We start from the raw sequence: 15,823 nt of genomic DNA on the forward strand, positions 1-15,823 counted from the left end.
CACTTAAATAAATGGGATTCGCAAACCTGGGGATTTCTTGAAGATGACAGTGTTGGATAGAAACTGCAGCTGCTGAGACAACTTCTGGTCTTGCCCAAGGTAGTTGGAATAGCAGGTGATTAGATAGAGCTGGAGGTGGAATGGTGTCATAATTGTCCAGGACAGGTGGTTTAGGTTGCTGCAGAAGTAGTGCATCCATCTAAATCCTCGAGTCGCTGTTCATATTGTTTGTTCTTGTGCACAGGGCTTTGTATACATCCCTGTCTCTCATGATGCCCTGAGAATCCTTTTATTTTTGATGTCTTCATCTTAAAAGACCTGCATCACTTCATCATTAGTCAGCCTTGGATGGGAATTGATTTGAAATCTCTTAAGAGCCCTCAGTAGCCAGCGCGGGTGGTTGGTGTTGGATGGCGTAAGGCCCCTCTCCCTCCCTTCTGCTGCTTTGCTCACTGACAGCCCAGAGCCACAGCCCTGGCATGGCATGGCACAGGGACTGCTGCATCTTCTCACCCCTCTCAGTGGGAGATCAGCCTGGTCCATCCACTTCTGCCTTCACAAGATCCTGTTTCCTTTAGGAGAATGCCACTTATTGTACTTAACACAGCATATGTATAAAAAGCTTAAATACTTGGGTTGCCAGATCTTGCTCCACTGAGCATTGCTTATGTTATTTTTGTTAAGTTTTACCTGGTTCTTTGAAAAGAATGTTTTGTTTCTTGGGGATTGTTTCATTAATTCAACTTGCTTTCAGCACTGATCTCATTTGATTGAGGTGATCTGTACTTTGTTGTATGTGTTGTGCTAACAGCTCATTGATCTAAAATTAGGTGCTTCACAGACAGCTGAAAGACATAATTTTAGGCATGAGCACATTCCACTTGATCTTAGATTTCATTTTCTTTTGAGCTATACCCAAGTGATACACAAATAGGATTGAAGAAAAAAGGATTTTCAATTAGGATGTTATTTTTGTTGTTACTTATCTCATCATCTGTCAACATCTGTCTGTGTCTACTTCATTGTAGTTGGCAACATCCAAAGGTCGGATAACTGCAGTCAGATGAATCTCTCTGGCTCTTCCTCATCACTGGCCAGTGAAACCAGCAACAAGAACAGTGGACAGCGCAGCTATGGAATAGGTGGGGCTTATTTACAAAAGCAAATTCAGAAGATTTGCCAAGCTGGAGAGAGTTCTGAGAGAAGGGCAAAGGTGGACAGAGAGAAAGAGAGTAGAAAGGCAGAAGCTGAGCATGAACCCACAAAAATAAAGGGATTCCTGTTTAGAAGACTTAGGGAAAGAAGCTTCTCCAGGGAAAGAACAGCTGTTACTTCAAAAAGGGAAACAGAGCCCACTGAAGCCTTAGAAAGCAGTGGAAACCAAAAGGACAAGGACTTTGATACTCTGAGTACTGCAAGTATCTGTACCAACAGCAGTGTGCACATATCCTACTGCCTATGCACAAGGCCTAGAAGAAGGAGGAAGACTATATAATGTATTTTTAGAAGGAAGACTGATGCCCGTGTTGTGTCCAATGCCCTGAGTTTATCTGAGTTACTTCAGTGTTATCCATTTACATGTTAAAGATGTTTAATGTGCTTCCCTTCCAGATGTTTGTGTCAGTTCTTTATAGCTAATCACCCTTACAGTGCAGTGAAGACAATAATGTGAAGTTTAGAGAATCAAGGAACAGGTACAGTGTCAGTTCAGTTCCTTAGTGTGTTACAAATGCCAGTGAAACAGTAAGTTCTGCAACATTTGTTAATCAAACAGACCCTGATATAGTGTCAATGGAATGCTCACTGCCAGTATTGTTGTGTATTCCATTGGTCACATCTCCTGCCCAACAAATACTTCTATTTAGTCTGTTATACACATGTGCTGTTATTTTATGGCTCAGCTTTCAGATAGTGTTAATTTCTTTAATGAAGAGAAACCCCTTTGTTTTCCAGATAGTTGGAACCCTCTGAGGAAATTTCTTACTGCAATGTAGTTGTGTCAATTTAGAGTCCCTGTAAAATGTAAAGAATATGAAATATTAGTTATTCCCAAATGAAAGGAAACTGAAATTTAGTCTTAAAAAGGCTGCTATTAAGTAGATTATAAGGTTCAGTTCTATAGCTTGATAATATAGATATTTACTGCTCATATTTGCTCCTAAAATCTCACAGCAACAATCACAGTTAAGCTGTGAAATATCGAATTATGAGCATTATGCTCAGTGGCTGCATGTCAGTGTCTCCACATGCCATACTGTATCATCTGTGTATTGTTTATGCATTTAGGGCATCCATTTTCTGTGTTGGGTTGTGTGTGTCACTTTTACACTGCCTTGTCATTTCACTTCTTCACCTAATCAATGTAAATATGTGGCAGTCTGACTAAAAGGCACAAGTGCAGAAATTTAGGAAAAAAAACTTGGGCGAGATGTTGGATATATAGGGGTGTATACCTTATTTGGGTCTGAAAGAAGTTAATTGAGGTTAAGCTGAGCAGAGAGGAAAGAGCATTCTGCATTTTGCTCTGAATCTGTTGGGGTCTTCAGTTGTTCCCCTTCTGTGGGAACAACACTGGGGTCTGGTCCAGCTCCTGCCAAGGTTGTGCTTCCTGATTTGCTTCCTTCTCTGTTAGTTTTGGAGCACATAACAAAACTGAAATGGATCATATGGCTAATCCCTGAGTGCTCATAGCTGTCTTTCACCTTAGTCAGCATCTCCTCCTCCACTGCCAGAATCTTTTTTTGAATCTTGCATGGCAGTATGGCAGAGGGATAGTGGGAAGTGTGCTGCATTTTTACTGAAGGAGTCAGCACTTGCAGAATTGGCAAGACCTGATCTGCCTGCCCAGTGGTAATGCAGTAGGCTCCGATTCTGGTAGTGTAGGTTAAAGCTGCTGCTCTGGAGAGTAGTGGAGTTGCAGGTGGGTTATTGGTGTTCCTGGACTTGCATTAGTAAATCAGTGCTAGATGCTGATAGATGCTAAAAGCTTTTGTACCCTAAAATTCTCAGATTATATGCAAACAAGGTTTGGTTGGTTTTCTCCTAAATATCCTCACTGTAATGTGTGAGTCAACGCTTCATTGTTGTATGTTTGTTGAGACCCTCTCCTCTCCTGTGCTTAGGCTATGCCCTCATACCTTCCACTAAATCCGACAACTTCTCAGACTCCAGCCACAGTGAGATCTCATCGCGCTCCAGCATCGTGAGCAACTGCTCGGTGGACTCCATGTCAGCAGCGCTGCAGGACGAGAGGGCTTTGTCCCAGTCCCTGCTCGTGGTGGATTCAGGCGGGGCAGAGAGGAAGGAGCATCCTCAGGCACTGACAGATTATGGCCAGCCCTGCCCAGGGTAAGGTGCAGCTGCTTCTGCTGGGGTGTGCTGCTGTCAGAAGGGTTCAGGAGGCTCTGGCCAGGACACTCCACTGTGGTTGTCCAGCTTCTGCTGGAGGCTGGAGCACTGGCTGCTGTGTGGGAGCTGTTTCCATAAGAAGCTTACAGTATTACTTGGGGAGACAACAGCTTGTTCCCATTGGTGTGGTTTAGCTGGATATTTCTTGCAGGAGACTGGAAGCTTGTTAAAAGCCAGGATGATGCTTAGCAAATTCATGCCATGGTGAGAGACAGCAAAAGAACAGCAGGATATGATCAATTCTCTCTGAGTCAGCAGTGCCAGTCACTTAACGTGCTCTAATGTGATTTGTAAGGATTTTTCTAATTATCATTTGTTGCTTAGGCAGACTGGCAGCTTTCTGCCAATGTCTTTCTGACAGTTTCCACACAAGAGGTCTTGTTACTTCAGTGCAATGAGAATTTGTGCTGAAATGATGCTTTGAACTGGAAGGTTTTGGATTTTTTTTTTCTAGATGTAGTACCTTGATCCATAGGATGTAATATCTCCTTATATATTTTGGGATAGCATTGTCTGTCCTCAGCTCTCATGGATTCAGCTAAACAAGAGATGCTCCTTACATTTCTAAATTTTCCAGTACATGGAGTCATAGAATGCTTTGGATTGCAACAGACCTTTAAGATATCTTGATCCAACCCCCCTTCTCTGGGCAGGGATCAGGGTGCTTCCAACCCCATCCAACCTGGCCTTGAACACTTCCAGGGATGGAAAGAAATGGGTAATTTAGTTTATTTCATGGGATTAAAATGGGAATGTAGAGATGTTACTTCATCAAAGAAAATAATTCCCTCTCTGGAAGACATAATATACACTGAGTTCATGTTTTGTGGTTGTTTCTTTATTCTTTAGTTTCAATAAGTTGCAAGGAAAGAAAATGAATTTTATCCTAGAACTTAACAAAATAGAAAAGGAAGGAAATAAAATCCCTTGCTTGCACATGCATAAAAAAAGTTCCTTGATTTCACAGCATGTCAGTAAACTGCTGAGGGAGGGTGTTAAATTTTAATGTTGTGCTGCCCATGCATTTGTTAACACAACCAGAAATAGTTGGGAGACTTGAATAATGTCTAGCAATCCTATCTACATGTATTCTAAAGTCATACAACCCTGGCTTTATTTTTCTCCCCTTAATTGTGCATTCAGAGTGATAAGAGCTTTCAGCAGACATTTTTTTTAAAAAAGAAATTTTGGACTTTGCTTTTCAGAATCCGTCCCTGCATATTGTTCCCACAAATGTTATTTATGCCCAGTACTTCCAGATGTTCTTGAAATTCAGCTGCTTCCACTCTGTCTGAACAACTTGATATTGCTATCACTGAAGGGGTTGGAATTTACTCTATATATTTATTTTTGTTTTAGTTTATGAATGTACAGAAACAGGTGGTAGCAGACTAAATGGAAGAGGTACATTACTGCTCTGCTTTCTGTCAGGCACTGTGTCTGTGATTGGTAGAGAAGAGCTTCTGTGGGCCAGACTTAGGGATCTGGGGTGCAGCCTGGAAATGCAGGTTGCAAACTTTCTATTCCCTTGGGAATACCTTCCTTGCTGCTGGATGCAGTAATGATTTGGGAGTAACAGTGTCCCTTGTCAGTGCTGCCTTGTGCCTTGAGCTTGCTGCTCACCTGGTACAAACCCAGAGGGGCTCTGAGTACCTTGCTCTTGCTGTAAAAGCTTACAGGTGTTTTTTCCCCACTTTCTGTTGTTTTCCAATGTAGCTGGACCATCACTAGGCCTGCTCTGATCAGAGGGATGGCATTCACATCTTCCATGAGCAGCGAGGAGATCTCCCACGAGCACATCACGGTAGAGGCAGCAGACAGCGGCCGGGGCAGCTGGACTTCATGCTCAAGTAGCTCTCATGACAATTTCCAGAATATCCCAAACCAGAAGAGCTGGGATCTCCTCAGTTCTTACCGCCACACCCAGCTGGACGGACCTATAGCTGAAGTGGATGCCGCAAACTATCACTCTGAGGAGGGTTATTTGTATTCCGAAGCCTTTTCCAAAGCCAACAGGCAGTCGAAAGCCAGCGTGGAGCTGGACCAGTCTCGGCAGAGCTGGGCATCCTCCAGCTCCCTGTCAGACACTTACGAGACAAACTATGGGACAATTAAGCGGAGGGGGCTGGAGAACTCCTCGGCAGAGCAGACAGAGGCTTTGGACTCTAAAGCAGGCGCTGATACAACTTACAAAACTGTTACTTCGAGCACAGAAAAAGGCCTGATAGGTAAGCCAAGCCAACAGCTCGTGGAAGCTGCTACATCTGTTTTTCATTTTGTACTAAGTTGTTAAGAAATGACGTCAGCAGGTCTGGGGCTGCCTGGCATGTTGAATTCAGCTTCACACGTGGTTGAAATCAGAGCACTACACAGTGTCTTTTTAAGTCACCTTCTTTTGCATTAGGAATATCAAGATAATAAACAAGTGCACTTCCCCATCACTTCATAGGTCTGCAGGAAAACTCTCTTCAGGAAAATATCAGGCCATTCTTTTCTGTAGTAGGCTATTTTGCTTTTTTGAATGACTTGGAAGGGTATACTCATCACTGTAGATGTTCTTCTGACAAGAAGAACAATCATCTTCAATGATCCCATACTCCTTATAATAAGACAGACTTCCTAGGATCCCAGAGGGAAGAGTAGTGTGTGAGAGTAGTGCCCATGACTGCAGAGTAGTGTGGAGCTCACCTGCCTCTCTGGAGCTGAGGCACCTTTCATCCACAGGGCTTTGGGCTCTGAAAGCTCCAGGGCAAAGCAGATTCCTTTCCTGTCTTTGCTATTTTAAGATGCCATTTATTTGATTATACGGCTGCAGTTTGGCTACTTATGAAAGGAGAAAAAACTTTAAAAGTTCTTTGAAATATGCATAGTTCTATCAAGCAAGATGTTCTTCCCCCATCCTAGTGAGTTCAGTAGCCAGAATTAAAGGAACTGGGTTAGTAGCAAGATAAAACATGGAATGCAAAGCTTTCTAAGACTGTGAGGCAAGGGTGCAGCTGAAATGTAGTTTAATTACTGAGTGGATTGCTGGAGGGCTTTGTTATCAAAGGTAATTGCCTGAATAAACATTGCACGTAGGGCGGAGGTCTTGGATTGTGTTCCTCCCTCTTGGCTTTGAAAAAGAAATCGTGGTGGAGCCTTGCAGAAAATTTGCTCCCAGCTCATTGCTGTGCCTGTGCTCTGCCCTTGCAGCCTTTCGGAGCTGTTCATGGGTGTCTGGGCTGTATGAGGAGATGGCAGGTTCACTGTACATGCTGTACATGCTGTCTTTGCTGACAGCGCTTGCCCTTCCTTTTAATTCTCCTTCCATTCTGCACCATGTAGCTGTGAGGAGCACTCTCAGAGTGCTGGACATGAGTATGTCTGATCAGGGAAAGATCTGATAGGGGTGGATATGATTACAGATTTGCAAACACAAATCCATTAGCTGCTCGCCATCACACAGTGTGTCGAAGGCATCTTCACTTTATTTCACCGTTTGTAAAATACTGTGAATTGGAACTTAACAAAGGGACACATTATTCTTGCATTACTACAGTAGACTAAAGGTTAGCTCCAGGGAGCCTGAAGCTTTCTCCTTTGAAGGAGAACATACCCACCCATGTCATTCCTCCTGCAAATCCAACCAAGACTGAAGGTGAGGTGAGGGCCCAGCCCTTCCCCATCCCTCCAGGGAAGAGCAGATCCTCTACACTTCCCCTGCTTTTCCACAGAGACCTCATTCAGTGCTGGTTAAATGAAAATAAATCCTGTAATTAAATAGTATAAATCTCTGCCTGTACCCACGTGTATCTGCTAAACCCCAGACTGACTGAATTTGATTTTGGTTGTTTTACTGTCAGCCCAGGCATGAGCTGAGGCCATCAAGTATGAACCAGCTTGTGTTCTGGTACAAAAACCTGGAATCTCACAAGCCTACAACACAATAAGGAATTTACCTTTATTTTCATCCCTTCACATTCTTCTAAGATAAGAAACTATTATATTTGCTGAAATAAATGAAACTAATGAACATGCACTGTTTAAAATGGATCCACAGGAAGAATGCAAATTCACTTAACTAAGAGATTAAAAAAATTACCCTGGCTTTGAAATTCTCCTGTTGCAACATGTCCATGGAAAAAAGCCCAATTTAACATGCACACAAGCCCCAGACCTGGGGTGGGAGGGAGGGGAGGCAACCTAAAAGAGTTGTATTTTGGGTTGAGAGCCTCTGTGACTTGAACTACCAGTGAACAGGGCAGGAAGGAAGAAGATGAATTATGAGGCATGGACATTGCAAATGTATAATATTGACTGTAGTCTTTTCATTATTGCACAAGGTATAATGCAGCCCTGTTTGAGTAACTTCCTGGTTTTTTCTCACTTGTAAACAGAGAACATAGTTTAAGATAACGGTAAAAAAGAAAACAAAGCAAAAACCAAGGGAAAAAAGTAAGAAATCAAAAGTATGGGTGTGATAAGCCATTATTCACTCAGTGAAAACGTAAAATAATTAATGCAGGCTCAATACACAGTCTGCCTTATAGGAGCAACTTTAAGTGATGCTATTTTTTTTCTTCCTATGGCATAGCTGGATGATCTCATGTCTTTATACACATCAGTTGATAATGGTGATGTTTTATTTGTGGTAATGAATTTGTGTTAAGTGACTGACCTCTTTTGGGTGATGAAATGGGTGTTGGAAGTCAACCAGCAATTTTTGCTGTCAAGCACCAGCATGCTGCGTGAAGTAACTCTGGGCTGGTTGCCTTAATTCCTTCTGTTTCAGTTTCCCAGCCTGTAACAGTGGCAGCAGACTTGGCTGTGCTGCCTCTCCATCCTGCTGGAGAGCTCCAGAGCATCCCCTGGTGCAGCAGGGCCACAGGAGCAGGGACTGTAATAAAAGGTGCTAATTGCAGTCTCAATGCAGACAAGCTTAGAGTCCTCTTTCCACTCAATTGACATCTCACCTAAGGAGTTCATGGATTCTCTTGTTACTCTGACTTCTTTAAATAAATAGAAAATAGAAATGAAGGCATAAATACCTGCTGCTGTCGTTATAACCAGTGTTTCTGCATTTGCATTTTGTTATCAGTTTCTGTTTTGCCATTGTAACATTTCATGATTTTTTAACGTTTTGTTTCCTTTCTTTTTCTTCTTTTAACATTTCCATCGCTTATTTCTCGTGCCCAGTGTACTGTGTCACCTCACCTAAGAAGGACGATAGGTATAGGGAGCCACCGCCCACCCCTCCGGGATACATGGGGATTTCTTTAGCGGACATTAAAGAAGGATCGCCCCACCACCCACACCTCAAACCTCCAGACTATAGTGTGGCAGTGCAGAGGTCAAAGATGCTGCACAGTGACCTGTCTAGACTGCCCCCCGACGCGGCGGCCTGTGTCTCCTCGAGGATGCCTCAGTGGCACGGCCGGCAGCCGTCCAGCCCCAGGCTAGCAGAGCTGCCTGACGCAGATAGTGAAGAGGATGGTAGGTGAAAGCTGGCTGGGGAGCGGGGCTCTGCAGGGTGCACTTCACAGCAGCGCTCTGGCCTTTCTCTGGGCTCACCCTTGGAGATTAAAAAGCGCATTAATCTCTGTGTACACAGTTGTGTTTGTGTGGCTGTGCGTGTCATGCATAGCTGTGTGCATGTACATACACGGTTAAAGCAAACAGGAATGCCTTCCCCTTAGGAAAAGCATGTTGGCACCAAACAAACTCAAAGTGTATGTAAATAAATATACACAAATATGAGTATAAGATCTCCTAAAGTACAGCTGAGACACTTAAGAGCATGTAGATATTTTTGATTTGTTTTGTTGGTTTTTTTTTTCTTTAAAATCAGTCCCCTCTTAAACAGTGATGGGGCACTGACAGGCTACATGTGGAAAAACTCCTGCCTCCCTGGGCTGATTAACTGGTGTCCGAGTGGTTTGGCTGGCACCAGGGTGATGGTCTAAAATCAATGATTTGGATTTGATGAAGTGAACTTATTTCGTTTGTATTCAGGTGTGCTGGCATTGAGCTGCCTTATGCCTCAGCAGGTATTTTTAGAGATTGAGTTTCAAAATATTGAACAAAATAATAGTGAACTTCTGTTCTTCTGGAGAGTGCATTTGATGAAACTTGTGTTCTCTGTCTAACCTGGCCTGACAGTGTCTCTTCCAGTTCATTTTTCATGATCTTGTTTGAAGCAACAGCCAGTGCTGCCAAGCATGGCATTTGTAGGGTGACCAAAATGTGAGAGGATTTTCCAGTAAAGACTGCTCTTATATTGTGTCAAAGCTAACTTCAGGTCAGGAGAATTTCTACTTAATTGTTTATCTGCTGATTTGCTTTTAATTTCTGTGCACCAATGTGATCTTCTGTACCTTTTGCTGGTGAACTCTTTTTTTATTAGAAGGTTGTGATCATTTCCTTCCATTCCAGTCTGATTTAAAATGAGCCTGTATTTAGATTAAAACAATTTCTGATGCAAAATTATTATATCTTGGGCCTTTAAAATGTGTAAGGAATAGTTAACATATGTATTAGTACTGCAGTTCAAACTTAGAGTAAACATAAACTTGCCTGGCATTAATTCTGTTGTATTTTTGATGTAAAAATAAGGAAGTCATTGCTTCAAACATTTTTAATCAAATTTTTTCTAAGCTAAATTTAACTTTTAGTGGCACCTATTTTATTATTTTTTGAAGTGCTTGGTTAATTTTATTTGGGATAAAATGCTCACTGCATGAAAATTTGCTGGCTTTTTTCCCAAATCCATAGGTTTTGGCATACTGGGAGCTGCATGCTGATAATTTTTGGACAATCTAGTATTTTCTGTTTGGCAATATGTCTTTATCGTGTGACCATCATACCTCAGAGTGCAGAAGCTGTGGCTGCCCCATCCCTGGAAGTGCACAAGCCCAGGCTGGATGGGACTTAGAGCAACCTGGATGGTGTCCCTGCCTATGGCATGGAGTTGGAATGAGATGGTTTATAAGGTCTCTTCCATCCCAAACCATTCTGTGATTGCCTGAGGATCTGATAAATGGTGATATGGAGTGTGTAGTGATCAATGATAAAGACAGTGAAAACATGGTGCTGCTGAGGGGCTGAAGCTGTCACAGACTCACTGTTATCACCTCACTGGGTGCTGCTCTGTGCCCTGTGTGCCCGAGGTGGGGACTGGTGGAATAACTGCTTTTTTCTTTATCTTGTTTTGCAGAAGATGAACAAGTATCAGCAGTTTAACCCTTGGGCTATTTATATGAACCACTCACAACACAAAGGATGTGGGAGAAGGTCTCATGGTTCTGTTAGGACTGCTGACAACTTGCTGCTACTGACCTCAGACCTTGCCTGCGTCCCAGACAAGATGGAACGGGTTGGATCACCTCTTCACACCTTCCTTCACTCTGCCACCACCTCCTCAGAAGCTATTTCTACCCATGAAATAGAACATCCTGTTCAAGGAATGTGCTGACTGCCTGGGTACCAGCATGGGTACCCAGAGATGGACCTAGCTTCATGCATTGGGGAGGCCCAGCTGTCACCACCACTTGAAACTTGGGAGCATTTTTCTGTATGATACCATATAATCCTTTGGTAGTTTCCATTGTTGTTATTTTCTACATGACAGTTAGAAGTCTGAGAGTGTTATTTTATGAACTTCAAAAAAAATTTATATCAAAATGTCAGCAAAAGCAAATGACGTTGCTGAAATATCTGAAAATAATTTATTAATTTAATATTTTTAAATGGGAGTTTCCTTTACGTGTGTTGGGAGTGCTCTGGTTGGCTAATATAAATGTTTAGTCAATGTGACAGTAAATTAGCTACACATCAACTGTTGTACTCTCAAAATAAACACAGAAAAGTAGAAACGGCTGCAGAAATTTATAGATTTTAGAGTGGGTTTAGATTTAATATGAATAGAGTCCAATGCCCTGCAGAGCAGTGTCTGCCAAGGCGGCACTCCTGCTGCTCCCCTCCCACATGGACACAGCAGAAACCTGTCCAAGGATTTTAGAAATTGTTTTAGCTGCCAGCCAACTAAGGCAACAGTTGGTGCTCTCCTCCCCTGTTAAGGAATGTTTGAAATGTGGAAGCTGTAGCTTGAGGGGGGAGCATTTGGGGAGATCTGAAGCTTTCCCTAAAGAGTTTTAACCAGGTTTTGCCTTGCAGAGTTCAACATGCAAAGCATGTTCTAATACTCAAAACTCCAGCTGTGTGTTGTGGTTTTTAAGATCATCTTACATGTCCTGGCCTTTTCCCAGAGTTGCACAGGGTTTAGGTGCAAAGGTTATCTTTGAAAAAAATAATAAAAGAATTAGAAATCACCTGCATTTCACAATAAGATTTGTGAAACTAAATAATAAATGACACAGTGCTTATAGAAGAGCATAATGCATTTTATGATGGGTTAAAAAACCCTGTTGTATTTATCTGGAAATACAGATAACCTCACACTAGTTTTTTTTAAAAATACTAATTAAAAATCCTGGTGTTGTTGATGTCAATGAGAATTTTGACTTACAGCCAGCCAGTATTAACCCATGGTCCTCTAGTTTGATTATGGTCAAAATAATTGCTTCTTTGATTTTACTTTTAGCCAGCCAGAGTGCAGAGGGGTAGAACTGGAAATGCCTGCAGGTTCTTTTCTTTCTCCTTCTTCCCTTCCTTCTTCCCTCCCTCCCACTTTCCTTCCTTCCTTCCATACATGACACCCCATTCTAGTGTTAAAATCAGACATGAATGTGTGAATATGTATTTAAACATTTAATTGTAAATCTTTGTTGTGATGTTTACAGCCTAAGCTAGAAAGATGATGTTTGTCATTTTTACAGTGCCTCAAAACTGATTTCTATATCCATAGTTGTGGAGAGCTTTAAGGTTTTGTTTGTTTTTTTTTTACCTATATGTGTGCAGGGGTGCAAGGTAAATGCAGCATTTTTGGAAAATGCCACAAGTACCAAAAACAACCTAAAGCCTTGGATGTGCTTTCTCTATAGTAGCTAGGGGCTGATGCAAATGACCCAGCCTGTGTCTGCCTTCAGAGCAGTTCCAGGCTCAGCATTGCCTGGAATGTACCTCTCACCATTGGAATGGAGAAGGTGTAAATGAACAGTGATGCTGAGGAAGAGGATGCCTAATTTATAACTCACTGGTTGGCTGTATGAATTTTTGGCACAAGTATCAGAGAAGCAAATGGTTGAAAAAGTACGTTAAAATCCCCTTAAGGTATGGCATAGTACATGCATTTTGCTTTCTCAAGGCCTTAATGCTTACAATGAACCTGCACAGGCCTTAATGACTAAAGATTAATGTGTCAAAGCAATGCAGGGCAGAGTGAGTGTTTTCAGCACATGCAATATTGGTAATAGAACTCTGAACTGATGTTCCTGTGGGATGTAAATCCAGGTCCTGCCATCCCATTGTCAGCTGTAGTTGCTTGTTAACTTCTACATGGAAAGAGCAGGCTTTGTGTTCCATCAGAAATCATCTGTGTTGTGCCAGGTGAATGAAGCCATATGGTTCCTTGGCCCTGGGGGGGAGCTGCAGCTTACTCCAGCCTGTTGAACAAAATATAGGGGATGGGGGTTACTAAAGTGGCTTCCTTTTACCCCAAAACCCAATAGTGCTGCCTTGGAGGAGCAGGGAAGCCCCTGTGGGGAGCAGGGTCTGGGTCTCCTGGCAGTCAGCAAGAGCAGCTGAATTAATCACCCATCCAAACATGGTGTTTGATGGTGTTTGATGGTGTTTGCTCATCAACAGCATCTGTCTGTTCCACAGGGCTTGGCAGACACTGAAAAGTTCTGGAATGAGTGAAAGTCTTACTAATAATATTTTCCTAATAGCCAACACAGCTGGTGTACATAAATCATGCATAAATGATGGACAGATGAGCTACTCCTGCTCCTCCTGCCTCGCACAGTGTGGCTTCTCTGCTGCTCCTTGCTGGGCTTTCTGTTTGTTTGTTTGTTTTTAACTCAACCGATCACATTGATTGGGGCCAATAGCCAAATGTAGAGTGTCTGCTGTGGGTTTGAAGAGACATTATCCCTTTTTTTGGTAATTCAGACAGAAGCAATATAGTGGTTAGTAGCTGTTGTACACTGCTTTGTTGAAGTGACGTCTTCTGGACCACAGATCCCTGACTCAGTACCTCTGCTAGGTTCTTCTAGCTCGGGCTCTGATGCTGATGAACAGTTAAGGTGCCTGATGTCGTGTTCTTCCACTGCCATACCTGGGTTTGCTCACTTCCTGCTCGTTTGCTTCTGTCTTGTTGGTGAAAGATGCATTTCAGATTTCTGTGATTTAAGCAGATTTATAACAAAACAGTGTTTTGTTATAAATCTTCCAAATAATTCCTAAGAAAGCAGTGTAGTTTGGTGAAATTGAATTGGCCTCTCTAGTTGCAGAAAGGGGAAAATGAGATCACTGAGCCTCTGAGCATCAGGTTCATCTCCCAAGTACACAAAAGAATGGAAATACAATGGCTGTGGATGTTTGCAGTTCACCATTTTTCAATGTGGACAAATTTTGAGTGTTTGCCAGCAATGGGCAGTGTGGGGCTTTCCTGGCTCCTTCCTTTTGCCTTTTCTCAGATAAGTTTGTAGGTGTGGCCTCACATGAAGTCCTGTGTGTGATTTTTGGGCACCATGATATGAAAAAGACAGGAAGCTATTAGAGAGCATCCAAAGGAGGCCACGAGGATGGGGAAGGGTCTGGAGGGGGGAGGCCTTTTGAGCAGTGGCTGAGGGCACTTGGTCTGTTCAGCCTGGAGAAAAGGAGACAGGGGAGAGAGATGTCATTGCAATCTACAACATCCTCCTGAGGGGCAGCACTGATCTCTCCACTCTCATGAGCAGTGACAGGTCAGGAGGGAATGGCCTGAAGCTGTGTCAGGGGAGGTTTAGTTTGGGCATTAGGAAAAGGCTCTGCACCCAGAACAGCTCCCCAGAGAAGTGGTGACAGCACCAACCTGGCAGAGCTCAAGAAGTGTTTGGATAAGGCTCTCAGCCACAGGGTGGGATTGCTGGGGATGGTGCTGAGCAGGGCCAGCCTTAATGATCCTGCTGGGTCCCTTCCAGCTCAGCAGACCCTGTGGTGCCAGGTGAGTGATGCTTCACTGGAAGGGGGTCAGAGCCCATTGCTTGGGATGGGTGCACTGGGGGCTGTCTGCACCTCCCAGAGGCAGAGGGTGTCCCCAGGGGCTGAAGGTACCAGTGATGCCACTTGCAGAGGGGCCTGTGGGGCATCAGGGGTGTTCCAAAACCTCTTTAATCATGTCCCGAGTAATGTTACTGCAGGCAATAGTGGAAATGCAACCCTGTCATTTAAGTTTTTATAAAACATCAGAATTTTTGAAGGATAAACTTACCACTGCCTTTGCAAAAGAAAAGAAAAAAGGGATACTCTCTCTTTAGAAAAGCTTTACACATATTTTAGAATGCTTGTATAGAGGGTAATCTATCTTGAATTCCCAACCCAGCTTTTGCTTCTGTTGTGCTTTTTATTGTTTTATCTTTATTTCTGATATACCTGGAATGCAGTTTAGCTTGGTATTAATTAAATTCTAAATATGTGAGCATATTGGCAAAACTGCACAGATGTAATGATATTCCAATAGCAATTGTACTGCACAAGTCAGTGATTGTAAAGTATTCTGTAACAAGCAATGTTTGTCTCCTATTTTTTGATACCTCTTACACTTATGTCTTTTAGAAAGACAATGCCTCTGTATGCTTTTTGTATTTTTACTGAGTGATTGTAAATATTTGTTATATTTTTGGTTAAGAGAATGTTTAAAAGTACTGTTTATTATCCAATCTATTAATATGTTGGAATCAATAAACAATCAACATGTATTAATTGTTTTCAGCAGCTGTTTTCTGGCAGCCAGTGGAGGATGGAGCTGAGGTGGTACAGAGCTGGGAAGAGCCTGGTGGGAGTGATGCTCACCCCAGGATCAAAGAGGAGCCACCACTAAGTGATTTTGTTGTGTCTTCACAGTGAGGACGATACAGACCTGTGATGTTCAGAGGGCTGGAGCAGCTTTTCTGTGAAAACAGGCTCAGACAGGTGGAGTTACTCAGACTAAAGAAGAGAAGGATCTGTGGAGACCTTGGAGTCCCTTTCAGTGTCTAAAAGGGCTCCAAGAGAGCTGGAAAGGGACTCTGAACAAGGGAGAATGGCTTTGATCTGAAGGAGGGCAGGATTGTTTTTGATCTTAGGAGGTAATTGTTGCCTGTGAGGGTGGAGAGGCCCTGGCACGGGGTGCCCAGGGCAGCTGTGGAAGGCCAGCTTGGATGGGGCTTGGAGCAATCTCGAACAGTGGAAGATGCCCCTGCCTGTGGCAGGAGTGGAGGGCTGGACTAGATAACCTTGAAAGGTCCCTTCCCACCCAAACCATTCTGTAATTCTATGATCTTTTCCCTTTCCCCGG

General features: G+C 43.0%; 1 protein-coding gene across 14 annotated transcripts in view; it reads left to right on the plus strand.

Annotated features, from left to right (window-relative positions):
• Positions 1 to 13,693, plus strand: part of RAPGEF6 (Rap guanine nucleotide exchange factor 6) — a 121,101-nt gene extending 107,408 nt beyond the window's left edge. For 6 of the 14 annotated variants that reach the window (XM_063168655.1, XM_063168657.1, XM_063168656.1 and 3 more), the window contains 5 exons: positions 1,029 to 1,142; positions 3,123 to 3,348; positions 5,125 to 5,636; positions 8,584 to 8,880; positions 10,601 to 13,693. In XM_063168655.1, coding sequence (XP_063024725.1) covers positions 1,029 to 1,142; positions 3,123 to 3,348; positions 5,125 to 5,636; positions 8,584 to 8,880; positions 10,601 to 10,626 — 1,175 coding nt within the window. In that variant the 3' untranslated portion in view covers positions 10,627 to 13,693. Of the gene's footprint in view, positions 1 to 244; positions 408 to 1,028; positions 1,143 to 3,122; positions 3,349 to 5,124; positions 5,637 to 8,583; positions 8,881 to 10,600 lie in introns of those variants that run through there. The other 8 variants (XM_063168659.1, XM_063168661.1, XM_063168660.1 and 5 more) reach the window with 4 other exon arrangements.
• The last annotated feature ends 2,130 nt before the right edge of the window (positions 13,694 to 15,823 follow it).

This window comes from Melospiza melodia, chromosome 14 (assembly GCF_035770615.1).
Source record: "Melospiza melodia melodia isolate bMelMel2 chromosome 14, bMelMel2.pri, whole genome shotgun sequence".
Classification (NCBI taxonomy): domain Eukaryota; kingdom Metazoa; phylum Chordata; class Aves; order Passeriformes; family Passerellidae; genus Melospiza; species Melospiza melodia.